Consider the following 21,411-nt stretch of genomic DNA (forward strand, 5'->3'; position numbering starts at 1 on the left):
TATGTGTGTATGTATGTTTCCACACCACCAAGAATTCTCCAACACGAGCTGGGTATCCTACAATTCAACACTACCTGATACATGAGAAACTAAGAAAGCAGGAATGCGTATATTAATATCAGTCACAACGTAGACTTCAGGTCAAGGAATATGGGGAGAAAGAGGGACATTACAAAATGATAAAATGGTGACCTATTAAGAAGACATAATAATCCTAAATTATGCAAGGCTTGAAATAAAGCAAAAACTGATTAAAACAAAAAGTTGAAATAGACAAATCCATAATTACAGATGGAAATCTCTACACTCTCAGTAACTGATTAATCAGTAAAGACTTGAACAATATAAACCAATCTAACCTACTTGACCTTTATAGAAAACTACATCTAACAACTGCAGACTCCTACTCAAATGCCCATAAAACATTCACTATTATAGACCATAATAGTCTATAGTCTGGCCCATAAAACAAGTCTCAATAAATTTAAAAGGATTAAAATCGTATGGTACATATAACCATCATGAAATTAAATCTAAAAAGAACAAACGCCTGGAAAATCCTCAAATATTTAGAAATTAAACACTTTTATGTAACCCATGGCTCAAAAAAGAAATCACAAGCAAAACTAGAAAATGTTTTGAACTAAATGATAATGAAAACATCAAAATTTCTGAAGTGCAACTAAACTATGCTTAGAGGGAAATGTATAGCTTTAAATATTTATATCAGAAACAGTCTAAAATCTATGATATAAACTTGCACCTTAAGCAGCAGCAAATTTAACCCTAAAATAAGTAAAAGGAAGGAAATTAGTAGGAAACAATGAAATAGAAAAATGGACATACGATAGAGGAAAATAAATCAGAACATGAGCTAATTTCTTGAAAAGACTGGTAATATGGATAAGACAAATTACCAATGTCAGAAATGAAAACAAAAGGTTAAGGGACACACTTTATGCCAATAAACTGACAACAGAGATGAAATGGACAAATTCCTGAGACATCAACAATGAAAATTGATATAAGAACAGAAAATATAAATCACCTTAGATCTAAATTGAATTTGCACTTAAAAACCTTCCCATGTTATACATCTGTGCCTACGAATCGCAGCACTGCATAGAATCTGAGGGCTCTAACCCTTTCCTTCCCATGGAATCCCTAAGGGAAAAAAAAAACCTAATCACTGGACAAAACGCAAGAGTCTTTAAGGCTGTGAAATTGGGTAATGATAGTGGGGAAGCTTTTGGGAGGATGACCAGAACTCAAAAAGCTCTCAAGAAAATCACTTTATTTTGCCATACAGCTTGTGCTGTATGATGGGCTGCGGCTGTCTTTTAAAAAGTATAAATTCCTTTGAAATGCAGAGCAAGATCAGAGATCAGAAGAAAGGAGGCCTGCAACCCTGCAACGGTATCTGCAAAGAATAGGACACTACAAAGATGTTTGGCCTCCAGAAACCCTGTAATGCTACTCATCACCTAGAATGCTTTACATACAGTAGCTGTCTGGAAAGGTAGTGGAACTGGCTGGCTGAAGAGTCAAGGTTCAGAAAACTCCAGTAGAGACTAGTACCAACAAACAATGAGAGAATAAATGAGTTCAGACATATCTTGAGAGTTAATTAAAATGGAACAGAAATTAGTTTAAAACCCAGTGCAGTTTCCTTTTCCCTCTACTCACTGCCAACGGTTTCTGATCAAAATTTTGCACTGGAGTTTTTCATACTCAAATTTGGCATTTCCTGTCAAGACTGGTCATTAATCAGTTGGTTATTTTGAGAGGGAAAAATGGGATACTTATCATAGTAGCTGGTACAAAGTAAATTCAGACCCAGTTAGCAGAACTATCCTTTTTCAGCCTCTTTATTGGAAAAGATCAGCTTTATACGGTGATTAAATCTGAATTTACAAATGCAAATCTCAAAATTTTTGGATAGGGTGTTGTGCAGACGAAAATATCTAAATTCTGGACTGGGATCCCTCACAAGAAAAAGCACACAAATATATTTAACGTTTTATGTGACATGGAAGCCCTCATAAGGAAATGAAGACCCAATAAAAGGGTTAAACCTGAGTGTGTTTATATTAGCTTTGATAAAGAGTGTAAAGTCATGAAAAGATATGATGGAAATATATATTCATTCTATAAATAGTATGAACTAAGTGTAGTAAAATGGGAGAAACTTAACAGGGCCTGTTTCAGGTTCCTGTGTCCCTTCTTTTGAGATAAGGATGCTCCTGTCCTCTGGGTACAGAGAAGGCATCTCTCACAGGAGGGTTGACAACCCGCGTCAGGGAAGGTCAGAGTCCTTCCTGTACATGCCATTTCCTAAATTCCTTCAGCTTAAGGTATTCAATATGCCAAATTACCATACAGGGAGTAGCTTGGCCTGAACCTCGTCAACAGTAACCTATCCTTTGATTTAAATTTATGGAAATAATGTAACCATATACAAGGCAAAGAATTAAAATTAAAGACCATAAACTTAGCTAAAAACCTACCTGGGAAAAGAAGAACCCCAAACAACTCGCACTGTTTTCCCCATTCTTGTACCTGCCTTTAAATCAGGCAAACCAACCATAGTTCCGCCTTTCTTTTCTTTGACTCAGCTGGAAATGGCACAACCTAACATGATTTTTGTTTTCCCTCCAGAGGAAACAATGGGAGGGTCAGCAAAGAAGCCAAGGTAAGCTGGCTGATTCAAAAGCATCTGCTAAGGAAAGACCTTTATATTAAAACTTGGTTTCCATTTAACTACCTGATGTTTGAGCTCAACTACTGCCAGAAAGCAAGCCTTTCTTCCAAGGCTGTATTTTATTTGAAATGCAAACAATGAAGGTGAGTTTTGTTGTATCTGAAATACAACAGTCTATCACAGCAAAGCACAATCAGCTGTTTTAATTTCTTGCTGAAAAGAAATGACATTTTTATTTTCCACTGTTTTATTATAAAAATCAACATTTCATTTGTTACAACTCAGCTTACTGTAATAATGAAAAGGGGGATTTATACAAGGTATTTTTATACAGTTTACAATGAAAGCACTTATTTTACAAAAAGGGGAAGTGAATAGTGGACAAGGGCTGACCAAATGTTGGCCATTAAAATATAAACACATCCTTGCAAAGCACCATCGCACCAAAGGCCATGAACAAGGAACACCAGCTGACTTTAAGACAATAACGAAGATTAAAGCTTAAGAAAAACTTTTAAAACACAAAGGATAAACATCTGAAAGCAGCACCAGATCCTTCACTTGCAAATACGGCTAGTCCAGCTTAAACTTCTTGATATCCTCTTTACTCTTTTAAAATTTCTTCTCTAACCCCAGATACCTATTTGCTTATTTTACTTGTAATATTCATTTAAAGGTATATATATATATATCTCCATCACTGCCCTGCTTATATTTGATTAAAAAAAAAATGGACAGTTAAACAAAAGCAGTTGTCTATAATTCTTTGGTGTTAACTTTTAGGCAAACCGTTAAGTAATGGTGGGAAAAAAAAGTTTTTGTTAGGTCTCTAATACACTTGAGTATGTAAGAAATCGCCTAGTTAATAATTCTATCTGAAAAGTCATGAGGACTTTTTTCAGCAGTAAATTTAAGAATGGTTTAAGGATGTCTTACAAAAAAGAAAAACAGAGTAAAGTGTACCCGTACTGAAAGAGGGTGAGAATAGTCAATAACTTCATTCTAAATCATCTAGCTTACCCTAAGACTCTCACCCCTCTCTACCACGTACAGGTTTAATTTAATGACATTTGGAATCAAGACAAACAGAAATATCCTAAGTATATAAATTCATAATGCTCCTGACTTAAAAAAAAGATATATTTTGGGGGTCTAAAGTCCTCCAAAACTTTGAGAATTTCAAGAGCTAAATTTCAAGATTATAATGAAATGATACCATCCCAGAAGTCAGAAACCACATATATGTTACCACTACTTTCTAAAATCATCTGTTATTTCTCTTGGCTCATTTTAGGTTTGGGAAAAAGAAAGGAATACCAAATAAAATTAAATATCTTGAGTTTAAGAATTATGAGAAAATGTTTTAAACAATACTTGATTATAAACTTATGACTTAGTTTATGTCTACATTTAATGTATAGTCTCATTTGTGGATGCCCAAATATTTGTCGGCCAACTAATATTCACATACTCATAACCACACTCCAGACATACTATGTATGCCATCATACGGACTTCTTAAGCACTGAATTTACTAAAAGTATGGCATATTTGGGGTGTAAAAAGCCCATGATTTTTGTTTCTGAATTTTGTTAGATATGAAATGGTAACCAATATGCAGCTCTTATGGCATGCAAATAAATGAAGTGGCACGTTTTCCTCTGCGAGAGATAAAACGATTTTAAAAACTACATTTCTAAGCATCTAATATAGGCACAGGATTAGAGAGGGAAACAGTAGCAGCACATCTACCGCAGAGAAGCAGGCTTGCTTAAGGAAAGCCTCTCTGGTACCAGAACTAAATCATCTCCACTATGATTACTGGTAACAAGTCAACAAATATACAGTTCATTACTAGGCTAGGTAAGCCTCAGCTATAACTCTACCTCAAGTCTTCTTCATTAATGGGTCTTTATGGCAAAACAAAAAGATTTCCCCCAAAACTAATTGCTACCTGATACAAATAGAGGGTATTTTTATATCCTATTAGTGAATGAGTTGGCCTTATACAAACTGATTTTAGAGTAATTTTAAATGATGAAAAAATGCAATACTCAATCATCTTAAAATTTTACTGCTCAAACCCCCCTCCAAATTATTTTCCTATATTAGATGAAAATGTACTATAGCCTTTATTTCTAAATACATATCACCCCTTTATAATAGTTGTTCTCAAACTTATTAAAGGGTAAGAGCAAAACCCCTTGGGCCGCTGCTCAGAAGATCAAGGCTCTAGAGCAGTGAAGTTCAGAGTTAGAAAAGTTCAGTCACAGAAGGCCATTCCAGTGCAGAACAGCTTACTACAGTGCACAGAATGCAGTTATGCTGAAGTTCATTTCTCAGATAATTCTAATTACATCAGTCAGTGGGCACACTTTAAGACATGTTCGAAATTAATACTTTTGTATTTAAAAAAAATCTAAATTTTATTCACCAGCCCCTCCATAGATAATGAATCTAGCAATACACGAAACTCAAAATCCTTTTTCACTTTTTTCCCCGATTTGTGAGCGTATGTTTATTTATTTTTTACTGTTTTTTTTTCTCCAATTAAAACTCTTGTGTTTAAAAATCAAGATGGTTTCCTTAAGCTTAACTGTCCATGTAACCTGAGGGCCAATAAATCTTTCCTGAATTTTCACAATTTAAAGGTACTCCCCAAAATATTAAAAATTCATCTCAACTACCCCAGAAAGAGGATTCTTAAGATTAAGCTGAACTGCCTTCAAATAATTTCAAATTGGCACACAAATTAGCATTTTGCAAGAAGAGGCCATTGCCATCGCAGTACAAGCACTTGGACTGAGATATAACAAGGCGATATTCTTCTTAGTTCATTATAGTGCAAGTTTCCACATGGGAAGCCCACCAGATAAAGATGCACATTAAAAAATGTAAACATATAGAATTCTCAAATTCTAATTGATACCCAGTTATTGCTAACCTTTCCATCTTCATTTAAGCATCAAGTGCCCGTGTGTGTCACAGAATGCAATTTCAGTGCCCATTCTGTTAAGCTGTGAGCACTTTGTTCCATCAACAAGAAGAGTTAATACTTGTCTGACTGAAATGCAAGACACTCATGGATTACTATTTATTTATATGAAAAATCAAGTGCGCCTGATTCTTATAAGGTGTCCCCAACAATCTAAGCATTATTCTGAAACCACATTTTTTCCTCTTTAAAAAGTTTACTTAGGTATTTTTTAATTGCTTAAAGAATTACTTCACCTCTGCCGATATTCTGAATCCTATCTTCCATTGTTTTCTCTTGGGCCTTGAAATCCAGAGAGGCCTCAACAAGACAGAATTTTAAAAACATCATTCAATAACTAACTGACCAACATCTATTAAGGTTAAAAATATATTAGTTTAAAAACACATTCCATTTTAACAGAGAAATGGTGGAAACATATAAAAAGCAGGAAACTAACTTCTGGCAAGGTCACAGAGCAGTGCTAGAATCATTCCACAGGTCAGCCCTAATAGCTGAAGATGTAGCAGCCCCAGTACCGTGCAGGTCAGGCAGATTTTACGTAAGGGCCCTCCCTCCATTATTCCCCTGTACCGAGTTCTGACAGCTGAGAAGGTGTTTGCCTTCTCATTTAATTCATATTAAGTTTGTTGAATCACCTTAATCCAGAATGGGATAAGAGAGAACACACATAAAAATATATAAGAGGTGATTATAAGAATAGTTTGTGGATAATTTGAAAAAAATCTAACATTCACATTAGGTAACAAAGATATTAAACTCACGTCACACATTAGAAGAGGTATGTATGTAGACATCATTCTGAGAAACATTGGCCTAGAGAACATGAAAATGTCACAAACAGTTAATAAAGGGAAAAACCTAATAATAACAAAAAATTATTTTTAAATAGATTGTCTCTAACCGGAACATATTTAAATGTTTTACTAGGAAAAATATATATAAAAATGATTTCATATTGTGATATTATATGCTGAAAGTACTGAAAGGATATACGATTAATTTACATAATGGTTAAATTTGTAATTCTTAAACACTGTCTATACGTGTTGTAAAAAGACACTGTAATGAGCATTAAAATAATTTTGGAAGAGGAGCAATATGTCTAACCTTCGATCATTATGCAAAAACAGCAGTCAAACTGAAGAGCTAAGCCTACAGGGGAATGGAGCGGTATAAATATTAAAATAAAACCTTAATTTAGAAAATTCTATTTAATCGATCCTCAGTTAAAAAGCTTTGAATAAATCATATCTTGGCAAGATATCCTACAAAACTGCTGGAGAAGGAAGCAAGGTAAAGACACCTACAGAAAAAATTAATTTTTGAAAGAGGTGTGGGTTCTAAGGTAGGGACAGAAGACTTACACACACAAATAGCCCCACAGTGTCTTACCAGACAGCTGATCTTTCCTACTACAGCAACGCCCGGAACGGACTTTTATAAATATCTATTTTCCTCACTAAAATTGTTGGATTCCTAGAGAAAACAAAGCCCTTTGTCTGATTAGTATTAATTCCTTTTTTTTTCTTTCATGATTTCTTAAACTTGCTGGCCCTCAAATGTTAGTTAACATGAAGGCTATTTGGCTACTTCCAAGTATCTATGGTTTGCTGCTCTGAGACGGACTTAATTTTTTTTTCTTCTTCTGCTTTTTTTTTTTTTTTTTTGGTATCAATAAAGCCCAGACATTCCTGGTCAGTGATGCCTTTATTATTCCTGTTTCCTTTGTACTCAGTCGCTTCACTGGGTTTAAGGCATGCTTTGTGTTATTTAGTTTGCAAAAATAAAACTTTTAGTACAAATTTATTTTTATACAAATTTTTATGGCACAAGCAGCAAATCTGCTGTTTTAAGAAAATATATAAATATCCTTTTTCTTCTGTACAAATATCTCCAGTATTCCCTACCCCATTTATAATTTTTAACTGTACATGGTCTGCCTCATCCTTCTCTAGTATCTCCCTCCCCCCCTCCAGATCTCAACCAAACTTGTTTATGTACAGTTTTGCGTTGGAGGCAGTCAGAGGAGGAGGGCCCCTCCTCAGGAGGAGTCTGTACAGGGAGAGGGTGGTGGTGGGTAGAGGTGATGAGAGTAGCTCCTCTCTGTGTATGGAGAAGGTGGGCAGCTTTCATAGTTCTCTTCTGCTGACAAGTATTGGCTTCGGGGTGTGGGAGGTGGGGGCACAGGCTCTGAGTCATAGTTCAAGTCACTAGTGTAGCCCTTGGCTGTTGCCACTGAGGTCATTCTCCGGCTGGGAGCATAGTCACTGTCACAAACATCTGTGCTGCAGGGTGTGGTGGGGGGTGCAAAGTGCCGGTAACTGTATGGCCTGTAGCTGGTATAGAGAGAAAAATCAAGAGAAGCAGTTAGTTTTAGAGAAAAGTGGTTTTCCCTATCAGAATAGAGAGATATTAGATGTAAACTTCAATTTGAAGATAATAAGCTATTACAATTTAAATTTGCACAGACTAAGAAGTAATTTTCAATGGCAGATTGGACAAAGATAGACTGTATTTTATATCGGCAAATAAAATGTGATCAGAGGTAATTAAAAATGGATATGATGGGAATGCAGAGGTGAACTCAATCTAGACCCTGATGTGCTCTTGTATCTTTATGTTAAACTGTATCATGGAATAAAAAAAAAAAAAAAAAGGAACTATTCGAAGTTGTGCTTAATGGTTATCTTTGGACGATCTCTCAAGTTATACATTTAGCATTTAGTTTACATAGTAGACCTCACCAATTTCTGCCACTTCATGGTCTGTGAGAAGAATGGATCTACATGTTTTGCAATATTCAAACGTGTTAGCACTTCTTCAACATTCTTTAACCACCCTATAATTTACCTAATGACTAAATTAATGATGCCTAAAGACTTCATTCATTCTTTCTTTAAAACTCAACACTGTACAAGACAGGCTGAATACTGTAGACAGCCTAAGCAGCATATCTATGCTGTTGCTGTTTCTATCAGCAAAGGGAAAATGCTGTGGTTTGGGAGAAAGAGTTTTGATATCCCATGTATATATAGACAAGCATATTGTCACAGAGTGGCTTTAACTGAACATCAAAATGAAAAACTCTAAATATCCATATAGGACCAGAGAATTTTCTAATATGTGTTTCTGAGACCTAATTTATTATACTTGCTTACCTACCTTTTAAGTAATCTATAGCTGTTAATCAAGGTTGTAGCATGGCTAACTAAAAAAAAGGCACTGGAAAGAGAGGATGACGTAGTGAAAATAAGAGCTAATTTTCCTATCATTTCTATCTTTATCTGCAACTTCTTATACCATTTACATTCTAAATATGGTAAAGTTAATCTTACTCATATGCTTTCTCATTAAACAAAGTAACTGCAAGAGGGGGGCAAGTGCAAAACTGAATTAAGAATTCATAAAATACCTAGTGATAGAGAGTGCCTTAAGATGATGCTACCCCAGGATACAAACCATTTGCTATCATTTAGGACTTGCCTCAAAAGGAATGGCTGCCAAAAGATCAAAGGTTACATAACCTGCTGAGCACATTTTCTCAAAAAAAAATTTTTTTTTTACTACCAGTAATGACATGATGTTATTGTATTTTTTAGGTTTTATCTTTTTCTAATCAGGTGTTGAGCCTTGGTGAAATTTCTTGGCTCAACATTTAAAAGGCTCAATACATCTATTTTAATGGGGGGAAAAAAACAGAAAAGAACGTTCATTTAGATAAACATCTTAACTAATGATAAAAAGTTTTACTCAGAAAAAACAAACTGGACTTAATTTCAGATGTGGGAAATGATTACATAAGAATTGTTTTTGATGTAATTATATTCATTTTAATCAGTGTCTTATTCAATTAAAAGAAATTAGAATTTTTAAAGTAAAATTTTAGGTCTTTTTTTCAATTTTTAAGATTATTCCTCTCTGTTTTGGCTTTTTAGAACAAACTTGTGGCAGGGAATGCAACATTTACAATAAAACATAAAAATCCATTCAGAGTCAAGCCTATCTCAAATAGTCCCATTTATAAACTGAAATAAGAATTCTGAATGAGATACCATAAACAGTTTCCACTTGATTTCTATATAAAAGGTTACACAGTGGAGCAATTTGACTAGAATGCTAGAAACACCTTATCTAGAAGATAACAGGCATTTGAAGGAAGCCAATAAATACTAAGAACTAAGTGTTTAGATAGAGAATGTCAAGCTTTTGACTTTCTGCTGGCCTTTCAAGTAAGAGGGAAGAGTAAGGGGGCAACACACTTAACCCTGCTCAATATATTGTCTACTCACAAATCAGCACAAAGGCATAATATCTCCCTTTCTGACTTACAAATACATTTCATTTATTTTAGTGAGTTTTAATCTATTCCACGCCAACTATATGAGAAATGTCTCATTTCAGAAAATAACATAGGTAAACAAGGACTGAACTTCAACTTCTCTCAAATTATGTGTTCTCAGTAACTGTGCTGTCTTAGAGCTCTGACAACTCTCTGAACCACAGTCTTATTCCAATATTCCATCCTGAGACAATCAATCAAACCTAACCTGAGCACTAACCTATTCTGAAGTCAGCCACTCTGGCGAGTAACTCTCTCTTAGAACACTGCCAAAGCATTGAGGCCTCTACTTTAATTATTCTAAAAGCCAGCATTTGTGACTCTATTTTTAAAAATGTATAATGCCCTCAAAGAAAAGAATTTGTGGTAGGGGTAATGTCAGCATTACCAAGACAAGACACCAGTTTCCTCTCAGTAACCATTATCTACTCACTTAGGGCTACATGAAGCCCACAACTAGAATACTCTTCCTTCTGATAAACACTCCGATTTGCATTAGAGGAAGATGTGTATTACCTGTAGGACCTATGAGTGGAAGGACTGTTTGAAGAATAACCAAATTCCATAGTGTAATGTGATCGCTCTGTGGCTGGGGATGGTGGAGGGTTCAAAATCTAAAAGGAAAAAGAATTAAATTATTAAAATCACAATGGTCAATCCCAGATATAGACTATTAGACTAACTTTCCTTCCTTCCTGTTCGTATTCCTTCCCGTTACACTACTGGCATAACCTTGAATTGTACTTTAGGATCTCTTCTCCTCAAAACACAATGTCATCATGGCCAAACAGTGCAAGGTGATGAGGAAATCTACAATCTACTGGTTTAAGTTAAGCACAGCTGGGCTCTGGTTTTTAAAATTATAATTGTTTAGAGAGATCACATTATGTGCTTCTTCTTTGGGGATGAATGTCCTGAGCCTCTCAGGAGGTACTATTCAGTAGTTCTACTTTTACCTAAAATATACAATTAACGTCCAGTGCTTTCAAATATGCTGGTTACTACACAGTAAACCTAAAAGTGGATTTATAAGTCTCACACACTGATGGTAAAGCCTTCTTTGAGCCTTATATGCCTAAATTCTATACTAAAAAGCTTTTCACATGGCCATTACTGAGTACCTACATTTAAATGAGCTAAAAATCTTAAGATCCTATTTATCTTTGTATTCAAAGTGAAACAAAGGAAACAGATTGCTTACTGCAGGGAAGTAAGTGCCTTTGGTGCTTGAAGAACTACTTGATGATGCTCCTGTGACATGAGCTCGGTCATAAGGGGGTCCGCTGCTTCCCCCCATGATACTAAGGGAGCTGATCATTGATTTACCTCGAGACATTCCTAAAATAAAGGAGGATAAGTATTGAAGATGAGTAAGACCTATAAAAATGCATGAAATAATTTTTTTCAATATTAGGATTACAAATGCCAACAGTCAAAGAGTCTGATTTTAAACCAATGTATGTCCTCTTTTCCTAACAATGATTGAAAACACTTAAGGGAGAAGGGACATGATCTCTAGAAGTGAACAAGTCCACTGAGAACTGGCCTAGAACATGGCCAAGAATAGTTCTCATCCCTTCCCCCAGGATGGAACCAGAGCTTGTCAAAATGAGAGGCTTTCAACATTTCAGAGGATTTCAGGAAGAAAGGACTGTCGAGAGTGGAGGTTGTAGAGCAGGGTAGACTAAACAACAGATTTGCTCAAAAGGAAACTAACTAAACCCATTTCTAAGGGCATAAACACAATGTATGAAAGAGTATTTCTTTGGCTACTATATACAAAAAAGTTGTAATCACAACTACCAATGCTAAAGAAAAAACTATTTTTTTTCCAAGTGACTTCCTAAATTCCACTAACTGCAAATAGGTATGGCAACATGGAATCATTAAGTTTAAAAATCATGTCTGTTTACTTAGTTACACCCAGCATAAGTCCTTATTTTCAGAGGGCTTTTGCCTGGCACCTCCTTCTCCACATTCATTTAAAGAAAGGCTTTTATACTCTAACAGCACCAGAAAGCATTGATAAGAAAGCATACTTCTCTAGAGCAATGTGGCCTACCCAAGCAAAGAAATTCTGGCTACTTGGCTATGCCTGAACAAACCCATGCCCCACTGTCAATGCCTAAAGTTAGGACGAAACATTAAGACAATATATCTCTCCCTGTTATCACCCAGCTATTTCCAAATCTTTGCTGAAAAGGAATCTTAGTCTACTTTTTCAGCCTCCTTTAATTCCTAGGCTCAGTAGTACTGAAGTAGCCTGGTTGTGAACCTAAAGAACCTGTGATTTACGTATGACTCTTTTCACTGAATGACTGGCTAATTCACTTTTGGTAGAGTGCATCCAGAAATGCAATATATGCAGTCTATATAAATTCTTGCACACATATTTGCTTTATATCCTTTGGCAGTTTCTACCAAACCATACCTCGGGTCTCTTGTGAAAAGAGAAGGTACTAAATAAAAAGAGAACATTTGTTCTTTTAATTTTTTAAACCCAAAGTAGTCTAGTTTAAAATAGACTCTGGACAGTATCCTGTTTCAATTATGGAAAATTGGCAATCTTGTCAGGACTAAGATGTGATTCTCAATGGATCAGTTTAACTCACCTGGAAGAGATCCTGATAAAGAACCTGGGTGTGGCACATAACCAAGGGGCACAGAAGCTGGTCCATGAACTACATAGTCATTAGTCATGGTTTCCCCATCTCCCTTCATACGTGGACACAACATCCTCTGGCAGATAAAGTATATGGTTCCAGACACGAAAATGGTGACAATGACTCCAATAACTGAACCAACTGTATTAGTGGCCTGTGGTGTTGGCTCCTCAGTTGGATCTAAAACAGGAATGTAGTATAGTTATATACTGTAAAAATATACTGTAAAAATATACTGTAAAAACTGCAGATTCAAAATAGTAATCAAAGAGAGCTGGTGAGTAGAATGTGAATCTAATGAAGAGAATTCATAAATATTTTTCTTTTTTATAAATACTTATACACCATGCCCATGGATATATGGGTATTATCATTAGGAAACAAAACAAACTATCCTTATGTACTGGGAAGTTGTACTGGGAAGTACAACTGTAAACTGATAAAAACAAAGATGTATCTTATAGATGTAAATACCACTAAGAAGTTTTAAATACGTATACAGATAACATCTATCTTACTTTGTTCTGTACATAATAAAAATCAACAAGGTTAGCTTGGAATCTCTGATAAGATTTTAGAGCCAAAAAGGATGAACCCATAAAAGTCGTTACTTGATTTTCAGTTTTGAAAAGTGATATTTAGGCCTGGTAAAGGAAATTAGAAGCTAAAGATGAGTAATATCTCTCAAGCCCAACATGACGCTGCCGTCAGGGTGAGTCTCGCTGCCTGAGGAAAGGAACAGAAGGTCTCTGATACTTAAGTTCTTGAGGACTCAGAAAGAAAGCCAGAGATTGGGAGCACTAGAGGAAGACCCTACAATAGCATCCACTTTCACGGGATCCTTGAGCTATCTGAGGCTTTAGAAGCAGAAAGCATCAATATTAGAGGTAGAAAGAAAATGCAAAAGGGCTCATCAAATTTAGAGTATTACTCTTCCATTTAGAGGAAAATTCTTCCATTCTGAATAGATTATATCTCACAACTGCAGATCCTTTAAAAACCTTCCTTCTGCTTCATCTTACCTTAAATCTCCCATCTACATAGTTAAACTAACCCTCTGACAGAGTAAATGAAAGGAATGAGAGAAAATGATATCAGTAGTTACATAATACGTAGGGGCTGCCAGTTATATATTTCATCTGTGGACCCTGACACAGACTCTGCTTAGTCCTTGGGAACAATCATCCATCATTTTCATTTTTAGTGCCTTGCCATTCCCTTCCAATGCCAAATTTCAAGAAAGAACAGTTTACAATCACTAGTTCCAATTCCTAGTCTCTAGGTCCCATCTTAATTCACTGTAGTAAGCCTTCACCATCCTCACTACCACACTAAAACTAGTCTGGCAAAGGCCGTTTTCCTATTTGCCATGTTCAATAAACCTTCATCTCACTGACCCCTCATGATATTCAATACCACTGGCTCTTATTTTCTTCTCAAAAATGTCTGATCAATATCCTTCTAAAAAACTATTCTCTTAGTTTCACTGTCTCATTATTCTTTCTGTTTCCTTTTGTTGGCTTCATTCTCTCCTGTCTATCTCTTAAGTGCAGATGCTTCTCAGAGTTCTGTCTACTCCCTGCTACTTTTCTCCTCTACATAACTCTCCCAGGGAGATTTCATCCACTGCCTCAGCTTTAATTATCATTAATAAATTGAAAAGCCCAAATCTCTTGAGGTACAGACCCATACAATCAACAACTTCCTGAACAGCTTCAATGGGATATATGATGGGTGGCTTTAATATTCAAACTGAACTCACTGTCATCATCATCTGTCAGTTTCCTAGATTCCAGGGGATAAAGTAGATCATAAATAAATGAAGCACTTGTACCAAATTAAAGGCATTTAAATTTAGAACAAAAATAAAAAACCTACATCAGCCAAACATCATATCTGCAGCCAGGATATGGAATGGTATTGTTTTCAGTCCCTGCTATATATTCTAGTTAATGACTCCAGTCACTCATTGAGGTATTCTGTGCGTCAACCTAAACTTACTAACTATAGCTAAGTGGTTACCAAACCCTTTTTATTCCATTTCTGAAATAACTCTGAAATCTATCCCCTCCTTTCCATCACCACTGCTCCTGATTTAGATCTTCATCATCTGCCTAAACTACAATAGTCTAAGTATTTTTAAATTATAGGCTGCAAGTCATTGAATGGTGAAAACAACTTAGTGGGTTGCAACCAGCATTTTAAAACAGAGATCTTCAGAATGCATTCTACATAATCTGGATAAATACTGTTGTATGATGTATTTCTTTATGTGTACACCTACATCTTTGTATTCCTCCTGATGTGGTCAAAAAAGTCTAAAAGCCACCAATCTAAGAGATTCCCCTGCCTATAATCTTATCACCTCCAATCCATCTGCTTTACAGGTTTCACAATTACATAGTCACGCCAGTCCTATACTTGTTTTTCAATGACCCTCCATTATGCTAGAATACTGACTAGGTGCTTCAGAAGAAAAGCAGAGTCCACTATGACTTTGCTTTTATGTATGTGATCTCTTGCTGACACCCCTTCACGATGTAGCATATATTTTGGCAGTCCTATTTACATTTAGTTTCCCAAAGGTACTATTTCAATCTGCTGCTGTTCTGCCTGGAATTCAATCTCTCCACTTAACTGCATAATTAACACTATTCGTTGATTAACACCCAATTTTTTTTTCCTCTCCCAGAAGCCAGGCAGCTTTATTATTTTGGGGGGGGGTATGGGGCACTTTTGGGTGTGAGCCTTGCATATCAAGGAATAATGTCATTTCTTCCCAAAGTGCTAAAGGGGAGTCAGGCTCCAAAATGGGAGCTCATCCCCTCCCAGCTCAGGGACTCTGCTGTTCGTTGCTCCAGGAGCCCTGGATGCTTCTGTCAAACCTCTGAGGCTGAAACAGGAAGGCTGGGATCTGGCCAGATATCTGCATGGCCTGTAGCAAGGAGCACAAGAGTGACCCAGGGGTCTGGCACCCTGTAGATCAACAACCCAACCTTAAGCATCATTTTTCTAAGAAGTCTTCTTTGAGCCCCATCTTCATTCTTTTGTGCTACTACTTGTAGAGATCTCTATTATAGCACATTTGATATCCCGTATCACACTCTTTTATCAACAGTACCTCTATGAGTCAGGCTATATGTTTTATATACATTAAATCATTTAATTTTCTCACATCCACCAGACTAAATATTATCTTCATTTTAAAGATGAAGAAACTAAGGTTTAATAAGAACAAATTGTTTGCTGGTAAGAGGTGGAGCTGGAACTCAAGTCCATCTCTGCTTGGTTTTAAAATCCATGATCTTAATACTACCTCAACCACAGAGGACTTTGAGAAACTTAGTACAGGTACCATGTAGCTTCACCACATAGTAGGTATTCAGTATATGCTTAAAGAATAAATGAACAGATTCTTAAAGTCTTAGAATTCCATTTGAATCTGTAAAAATATCAGCTTAAAGTCTTTATTAAGATTAAAGAGTTTTTAAATGAGTTCTATCTAAATTCCATTAAATCAGTTTTCACAAGAAAGACCTAGCTTACGCTGAATTCTACTCAGAACTAAGTTTATCAATTTGGGATATATTTTATGTTAGGGCATTGGTCAATAGTTATAAACCCTGAAGAAACTATAAGCTATTCAGCCTAGAGTCTCTAAGCCTAGGGGTATATGATGGCTCAAGTAACCTCAAGTTGCATTTTAGAGAAGGTCTTAAATTTACTGAGAGTCTGGTGGAAATGTGTCAAGAAATAAACCAATGTTAAACATGGACTAATTTTTCTAAGGTTGAGACCACGACTGATTTCCACTATTTACTGGCATACCTTGTTTTAATACTCTTCACAGATTTTGATTTACAAATTGAAGGTTTGTAGCAACGCCACGTTGAGCAAGTCTATCGGCACTATTTTTCTACCAGGCTCAGATGAGTTTACATTTTTAACAATAAAGTACTTTTTAATTAAGGTATGTACACTATTTTTTTAGACATCATGCTATTGCACACTTCATAGACTATTGTACAAAGTAAAGATAAGTTTTATATGCACTGGAAAACCAAAAAATTCATGTAACTCGTTTTATTGCAATATCTGCTTTATTGCAGTGGTCCAGAACCAAATCTGCATTATCTCTGAGGTATGCCTGTAAATTGTTTAAGAATTTCTTTAGTTGTGGCAAAACAATATATATTCTTTTCCGATGCTTTACTAAATGTTTCTGTGAAGATTTTTGTGCCTAAGAAAACTGCCGTCTTTAATGATTATTAAAAGCAAAACATAAAAAAAAAACCGTAGTACAAATAACTAGCTTAACATTAATATCTGTTTCTTAATAAGGAAATATTGATAAGTGAACCTCATACTTAAAGAAAATGTATTTTAAAAATTCTCCCTTAAGAGTAATATACAAGGTTGTAGTCCTACTTACAACATTCCACTTCATCTGATTTGTCACTGCAATCCACATTATGATCACATTTCTTATGTTTTCCAATGCACTGACCATTGGCACAGCGAAACTGATCAATTAAACAAAGCACTGGGAAAGAAATACAAATAGTTTTCTTATTTATACTATAATGTAAAGACAAACTCTGGCAAGAGTCAAAAAGTACTTTCTGGGTGCAAATGAAAAACAAACTAGACTTTTAGATATATCTTAAAAATTATTTTCTGGGGATTTCCATTGGTAGAAAGAAGAAAGGAAAGCCGGCAGGAAATTTCCTATTTTGTTTTTTATGTTAAATTTCACCTTTCACTAATAATTTTAAGAATTAAAGAATTCTACATACATTTCTAGACACTAAAGAATTCCAGAGAATTTATTGAGGTTTTTTTTTTATCGTGTTAAAGGATAGTGGAGAGAGGAAAATATGAAATTACTTCACATTGTAATAAATTCATAAATTCACTAATCCAGAGTTCATGGGAAACAAGGACTATTTTTACATATTGAAGGTCTAATCTTTTGGCCTCATTTCTCAATTTGCAAAGCTTATTAATGTGTATAAACCTCACGCCCATTAAGCAAATTAAAACAGTAATTTGGAACATGTTACTATCCTTAGACATAATAAACACGAATGTACTTGAAAATCTCAAATCTACCATGGAGCCATAGCAATGCTCTGAATTTAAAACAACGTGATGGAAAAAGGACTACACAGCTGGTTCCTAGGACTTTGAGATACCTTCACAGTTCTTCTCATCTGATTTATCCTGGCAGTTTGCATCTCCATTGCATCGGAGGGCACCATCAATACACTGCCCACTGGCACACTGGAACTGGGACTCTGAGCACACAGGACAATTGAGCTCATCACTATGGTCTTCACATTCAGTAAATCCATCGCAACGCCAAGCTACAGGGATACAGTCAATTTCTCCCGTGAAACAGGTAAACTGCTGAGGAGAACATGTTGGGGGTTCTGCAATAAACAAAGATGGGGCGGAGTGAGAAAAATAAAATAACTGTCACACAGAGGTACAAACACACCTGAATGAAGCTAATTTAGTAATGAGCATATACAAAACACTATCATAGATAAAATTTATAATCCATCTCATCTAATCAGAGAAGAGAAATATAATGTTTACACTACTTCATTTAGATTCACTAACTTGCAAAACTATAAGGCAGAACTTTTCTCATATACTACAATTCAAGTAGATTATATTTCCAATTCATTATAATCTCACACATAACCTATGAATAATCACTATAATCATTAACCTCTATATATTTTAAAATTAGCTTAGAATTCATAAGATTTCTAGCTCTGAGATTCTCAAAGAGTGGTCCATGAACCCTTGGGAATCCCTGAGGTTTTTTCAGGGTCACAATGTCAAACTAGTTTATAATAATGCTAATATGTCACTTGCCTTTCTCACTACATTTTCACTGATGTTACAAAAGAAATGGTGGGAAAACTCTTGGCACTTTAGCAGATTGAAAGCAAAGACACCAAATTGTACTTGTAGCCATTGTATCTATACAGTCACAAACTCACAGAAGAAAAAAAAAGTCTTATTTAAAAATGTTCTTAATGAATAAAAATATTAATTATATAAAAATCAACTCTGAGTACATATACCTTCAATATTGTTTGATAAAATGGGAAGTATGCATAAAGTTCACATTCACATCTAAGTATAATGGTTTCTTAAGGGAAAGCACTTTAAATAGACTCAATCCAAAATGGAGCACTACTTTTACTTGAAAGAATTGACAGAGAAATTATAGTTATTTACACTTGAGTATTTGGCAGGAAGTTTTTAAAAAATAAAGTGAGCCTGTTATTTCAAGAAAAACAACAGCAAATCATAACATCATGCTTTTGTGGCAAATTATAACATTGGTGCTTTCAATCAGAAATGATAATTTTGGAAAACCTGTATCCAGCACTGTAAGCCTGACAGATTCCCAGTACTTAAAGACTTTTCTGATGAGACTGGTGGTGAAATTAACGTGTGATCTTTTGATATTAATGAAATGCATCAAAATCTGAAGATCTGGGAACTTCTGAATGAAATTCTAATATTTCCAAATGACCAAGGTATAGGGTTACAAAATCATGCATAGTAAAACATCCATTCAGAGCACAAAATAGATCTACAGATTTAAATATAAAAGACTATGGAAAGTTAACTGATATAGTTTCAAATTCCACTTTGCAACTAAACCTATAGAAAACTGCCACTTGTCATCTGTCAAAATTTGGTGTAGAATTCAAGATAAATATTCATAATTATTTGAAAAGGCTATTATTATAATCCTGTTTTTCAATTATGTATCTATATGAGGCCAAATTTCTTCATATATTTCAACCTGAACTACTTATTAGAACAGATTGAATGCACAAGTAGACATGAGAATTCAGCCTAACATTAAAGAGTTTACAAAACTGTAAAAACAATGCCACATTTCTCATTAAAATTATTTTGCTTTAGAAAATAAATTTTTTAACAGATTTAACTTGTAAACACATAAAGATTATTGTTTTTTAAATAAATATTTTTTTAAGTTCTTAGTTTTAAATTCTACTATAGTAAATAAAGGTAAATATAACCTAAGGAAACAAAAACTCTTTGAGTCCTCAATAATTTTTTTTAAATGCAAAAATATGCTGAGACTATTTTGAGAATTGTCATTGCTTTGTTTTGCAAATGAGGAAAGTGAGGCTCAGAGAGGCCAAGTGACTGCCCAAGGTCACAGAGCTTCCTATAAACAAGGGATAGTCATTAATAAAAGAGAGGACTAGAAGGGCAATCTCCTTATCTTTAGCCTATTGCCTTCACTATATCACAGGCTCACTGACTTCTTTTAAAAACTTGTCTGTTAGTAAATTCTCTAGAGAAAACAATAACTTTATTATATGACCACAAATCAGAATATCTTTTACCTTTAAAAGAGAATACTGTGGATTACAGGTGAACATTTTACATGGGGAATCAGAAAGATTGTTTACAGAGGGAATTTAAGTCTATTGTATATTCAGCTAACACTACTAGATCGTGTGGAGAATAAAAATTAAAAAAAAAAAAAATGTTCCATGTCCTTAAAGAACTTTAATTTGGTTGAGGATAAGAAGAAACTAATGAATATAAAACAGATGATTCCGTTATTCTGAATTGCATGTTATGTTATGCAAATTGTGGTAACAGCTACAATTCAGAGAAAAGTGAAGAACAGCTAGTGAGGGTTTCAAAGATCATGAAACTAGCTGCACCCTGAAAAATGAGTAAGATTTAGGATGGGCATGCAAGAAGAAAAATACATCCTGAAATACCACAGGTAAATCCATAGTGGCAAAACAAAACAGAACATGTCATAGTAATCATCAAACTCAAAATAGCCAAATTAACAGTGAGCAGGTTGGGAATACAAAATGAGATGGATAGGTAATAGGTTCAAATGAAAGCATCTTGGAAGTCAGGCAGAGAAATTTAGATTTTGTATTTTATTTATCTCCACTGTAAAATAAAATAAAATAAAAATTGTACACCAACATTCACTGCCGTTTTATTCTTAGTAACAAAAAACTGAAAACAACTAAAATGTCCCTCAACGGGAGAATAATAAATCGTGGCATATTTAACAATAAAAAGAAGAAAACTACTGATACAGTCCAATGTATAGTTGAATCTCAAAAATACTATATTAAGCAAGAGAACCAGACATTAAGAGTACTCATATCATGATCCTTATATAAAGTTCAAGGACAGGCAAGACTAAGCTATGGGGATAAAAATAAGAATAATGGTTACTTCTGGAAGAAGAGAATGGACATGACGGTACTTTTCTTAATGACAATAGTGTATGTCTTCATTTGGGTGTTTGTAACACAGTTGTACACATTAGTTAAAACACACTATTCATGTAATACATACACTAAAAGAAAAAAATCAAAAGGTCTTTTGAAAGACTTCTAAATGGAAGGTGATATCCTTGATTCAGTTTTATCTGTTAACATTACATAAAGGTAAATTTTCTAAGATTTGCTTTATTAAATACTCTAGCACCCTGATATGGAAACAGGTTTTTGGGTTTTTTTGTTTTTTTTAATTATTATTGTGGTAAAATACATGTTAAAGAGTTTACCATTTTAAAGGGTACAGTTCAGTGGCATTAGGGACATTAACACTGTTGTGCAACACTTGCTATTTTGGGGGAGACAATCCAAGAACCAGAGCTTAACTTTTACTG

General features: G+C 34.9%; 1 protein-coding gene across 1 annotated transcript in view; it reads right to left on the reverse strand.

Moving 5' to 3' along the window:
* Nucleotides 1-5,236: 5,236 nt before the first annotated feature.
* LRP6 (LDL receptor related protein 6) overlaps nucleotides 5,237-21,411 on the reverse strand; it is a 115,886-nt gene continuing 99,711 nt past the window's right edge. The window contains exons 18-23 of the mRNA XM_039876367.1: nucleotides 17,897-18,133; nucleotides 17,134-17,244; nucleotides 12,651-12,881; nucleotides 11,240-11,376; nucleotides 10,555-10,652; nucleotides 5,237-8,035 (exon numbers count right to left, since the gene is read on the reverse strand). Of these exons, the coding sequence (XP_039732301.1) occupies nucleotides 7,741-8,035; nucleotides 10,555-10,652; nucleotides 11,240-11,376; nucleotides 12,651-12,881; nucleotides 17,134-17,244; nucleotides 17,897-18,133 (1,109 nt within the window). The 3' untranslated portion in view covers nucleotides 5,237-7,740. The remainder of the gene's footprint in view (nucleotides 8,036-10,554; nucleotides 10,653-11,239; nucleotides 11,377-12,650; nucleotides 12,882-17,133; nucleotides 17,245-17,896; nucleotides 18,134-21,411) is intronic.

The sequence above is a fragment of the Pteropus medius genome, unplaced genomic scaffold (genome assembly GCF_902729225.1).
Source record: "Pteropus medius unplaced genomic scaffold, Ma_sr-lr_union100, whole genome shotgun sequence".
Lineage (NCBI taxonomy): Eukaryota > Metazoa > Chordata > Mammalia > Chiroptera > Pteropodidae > Pteropus > Pteropus medius.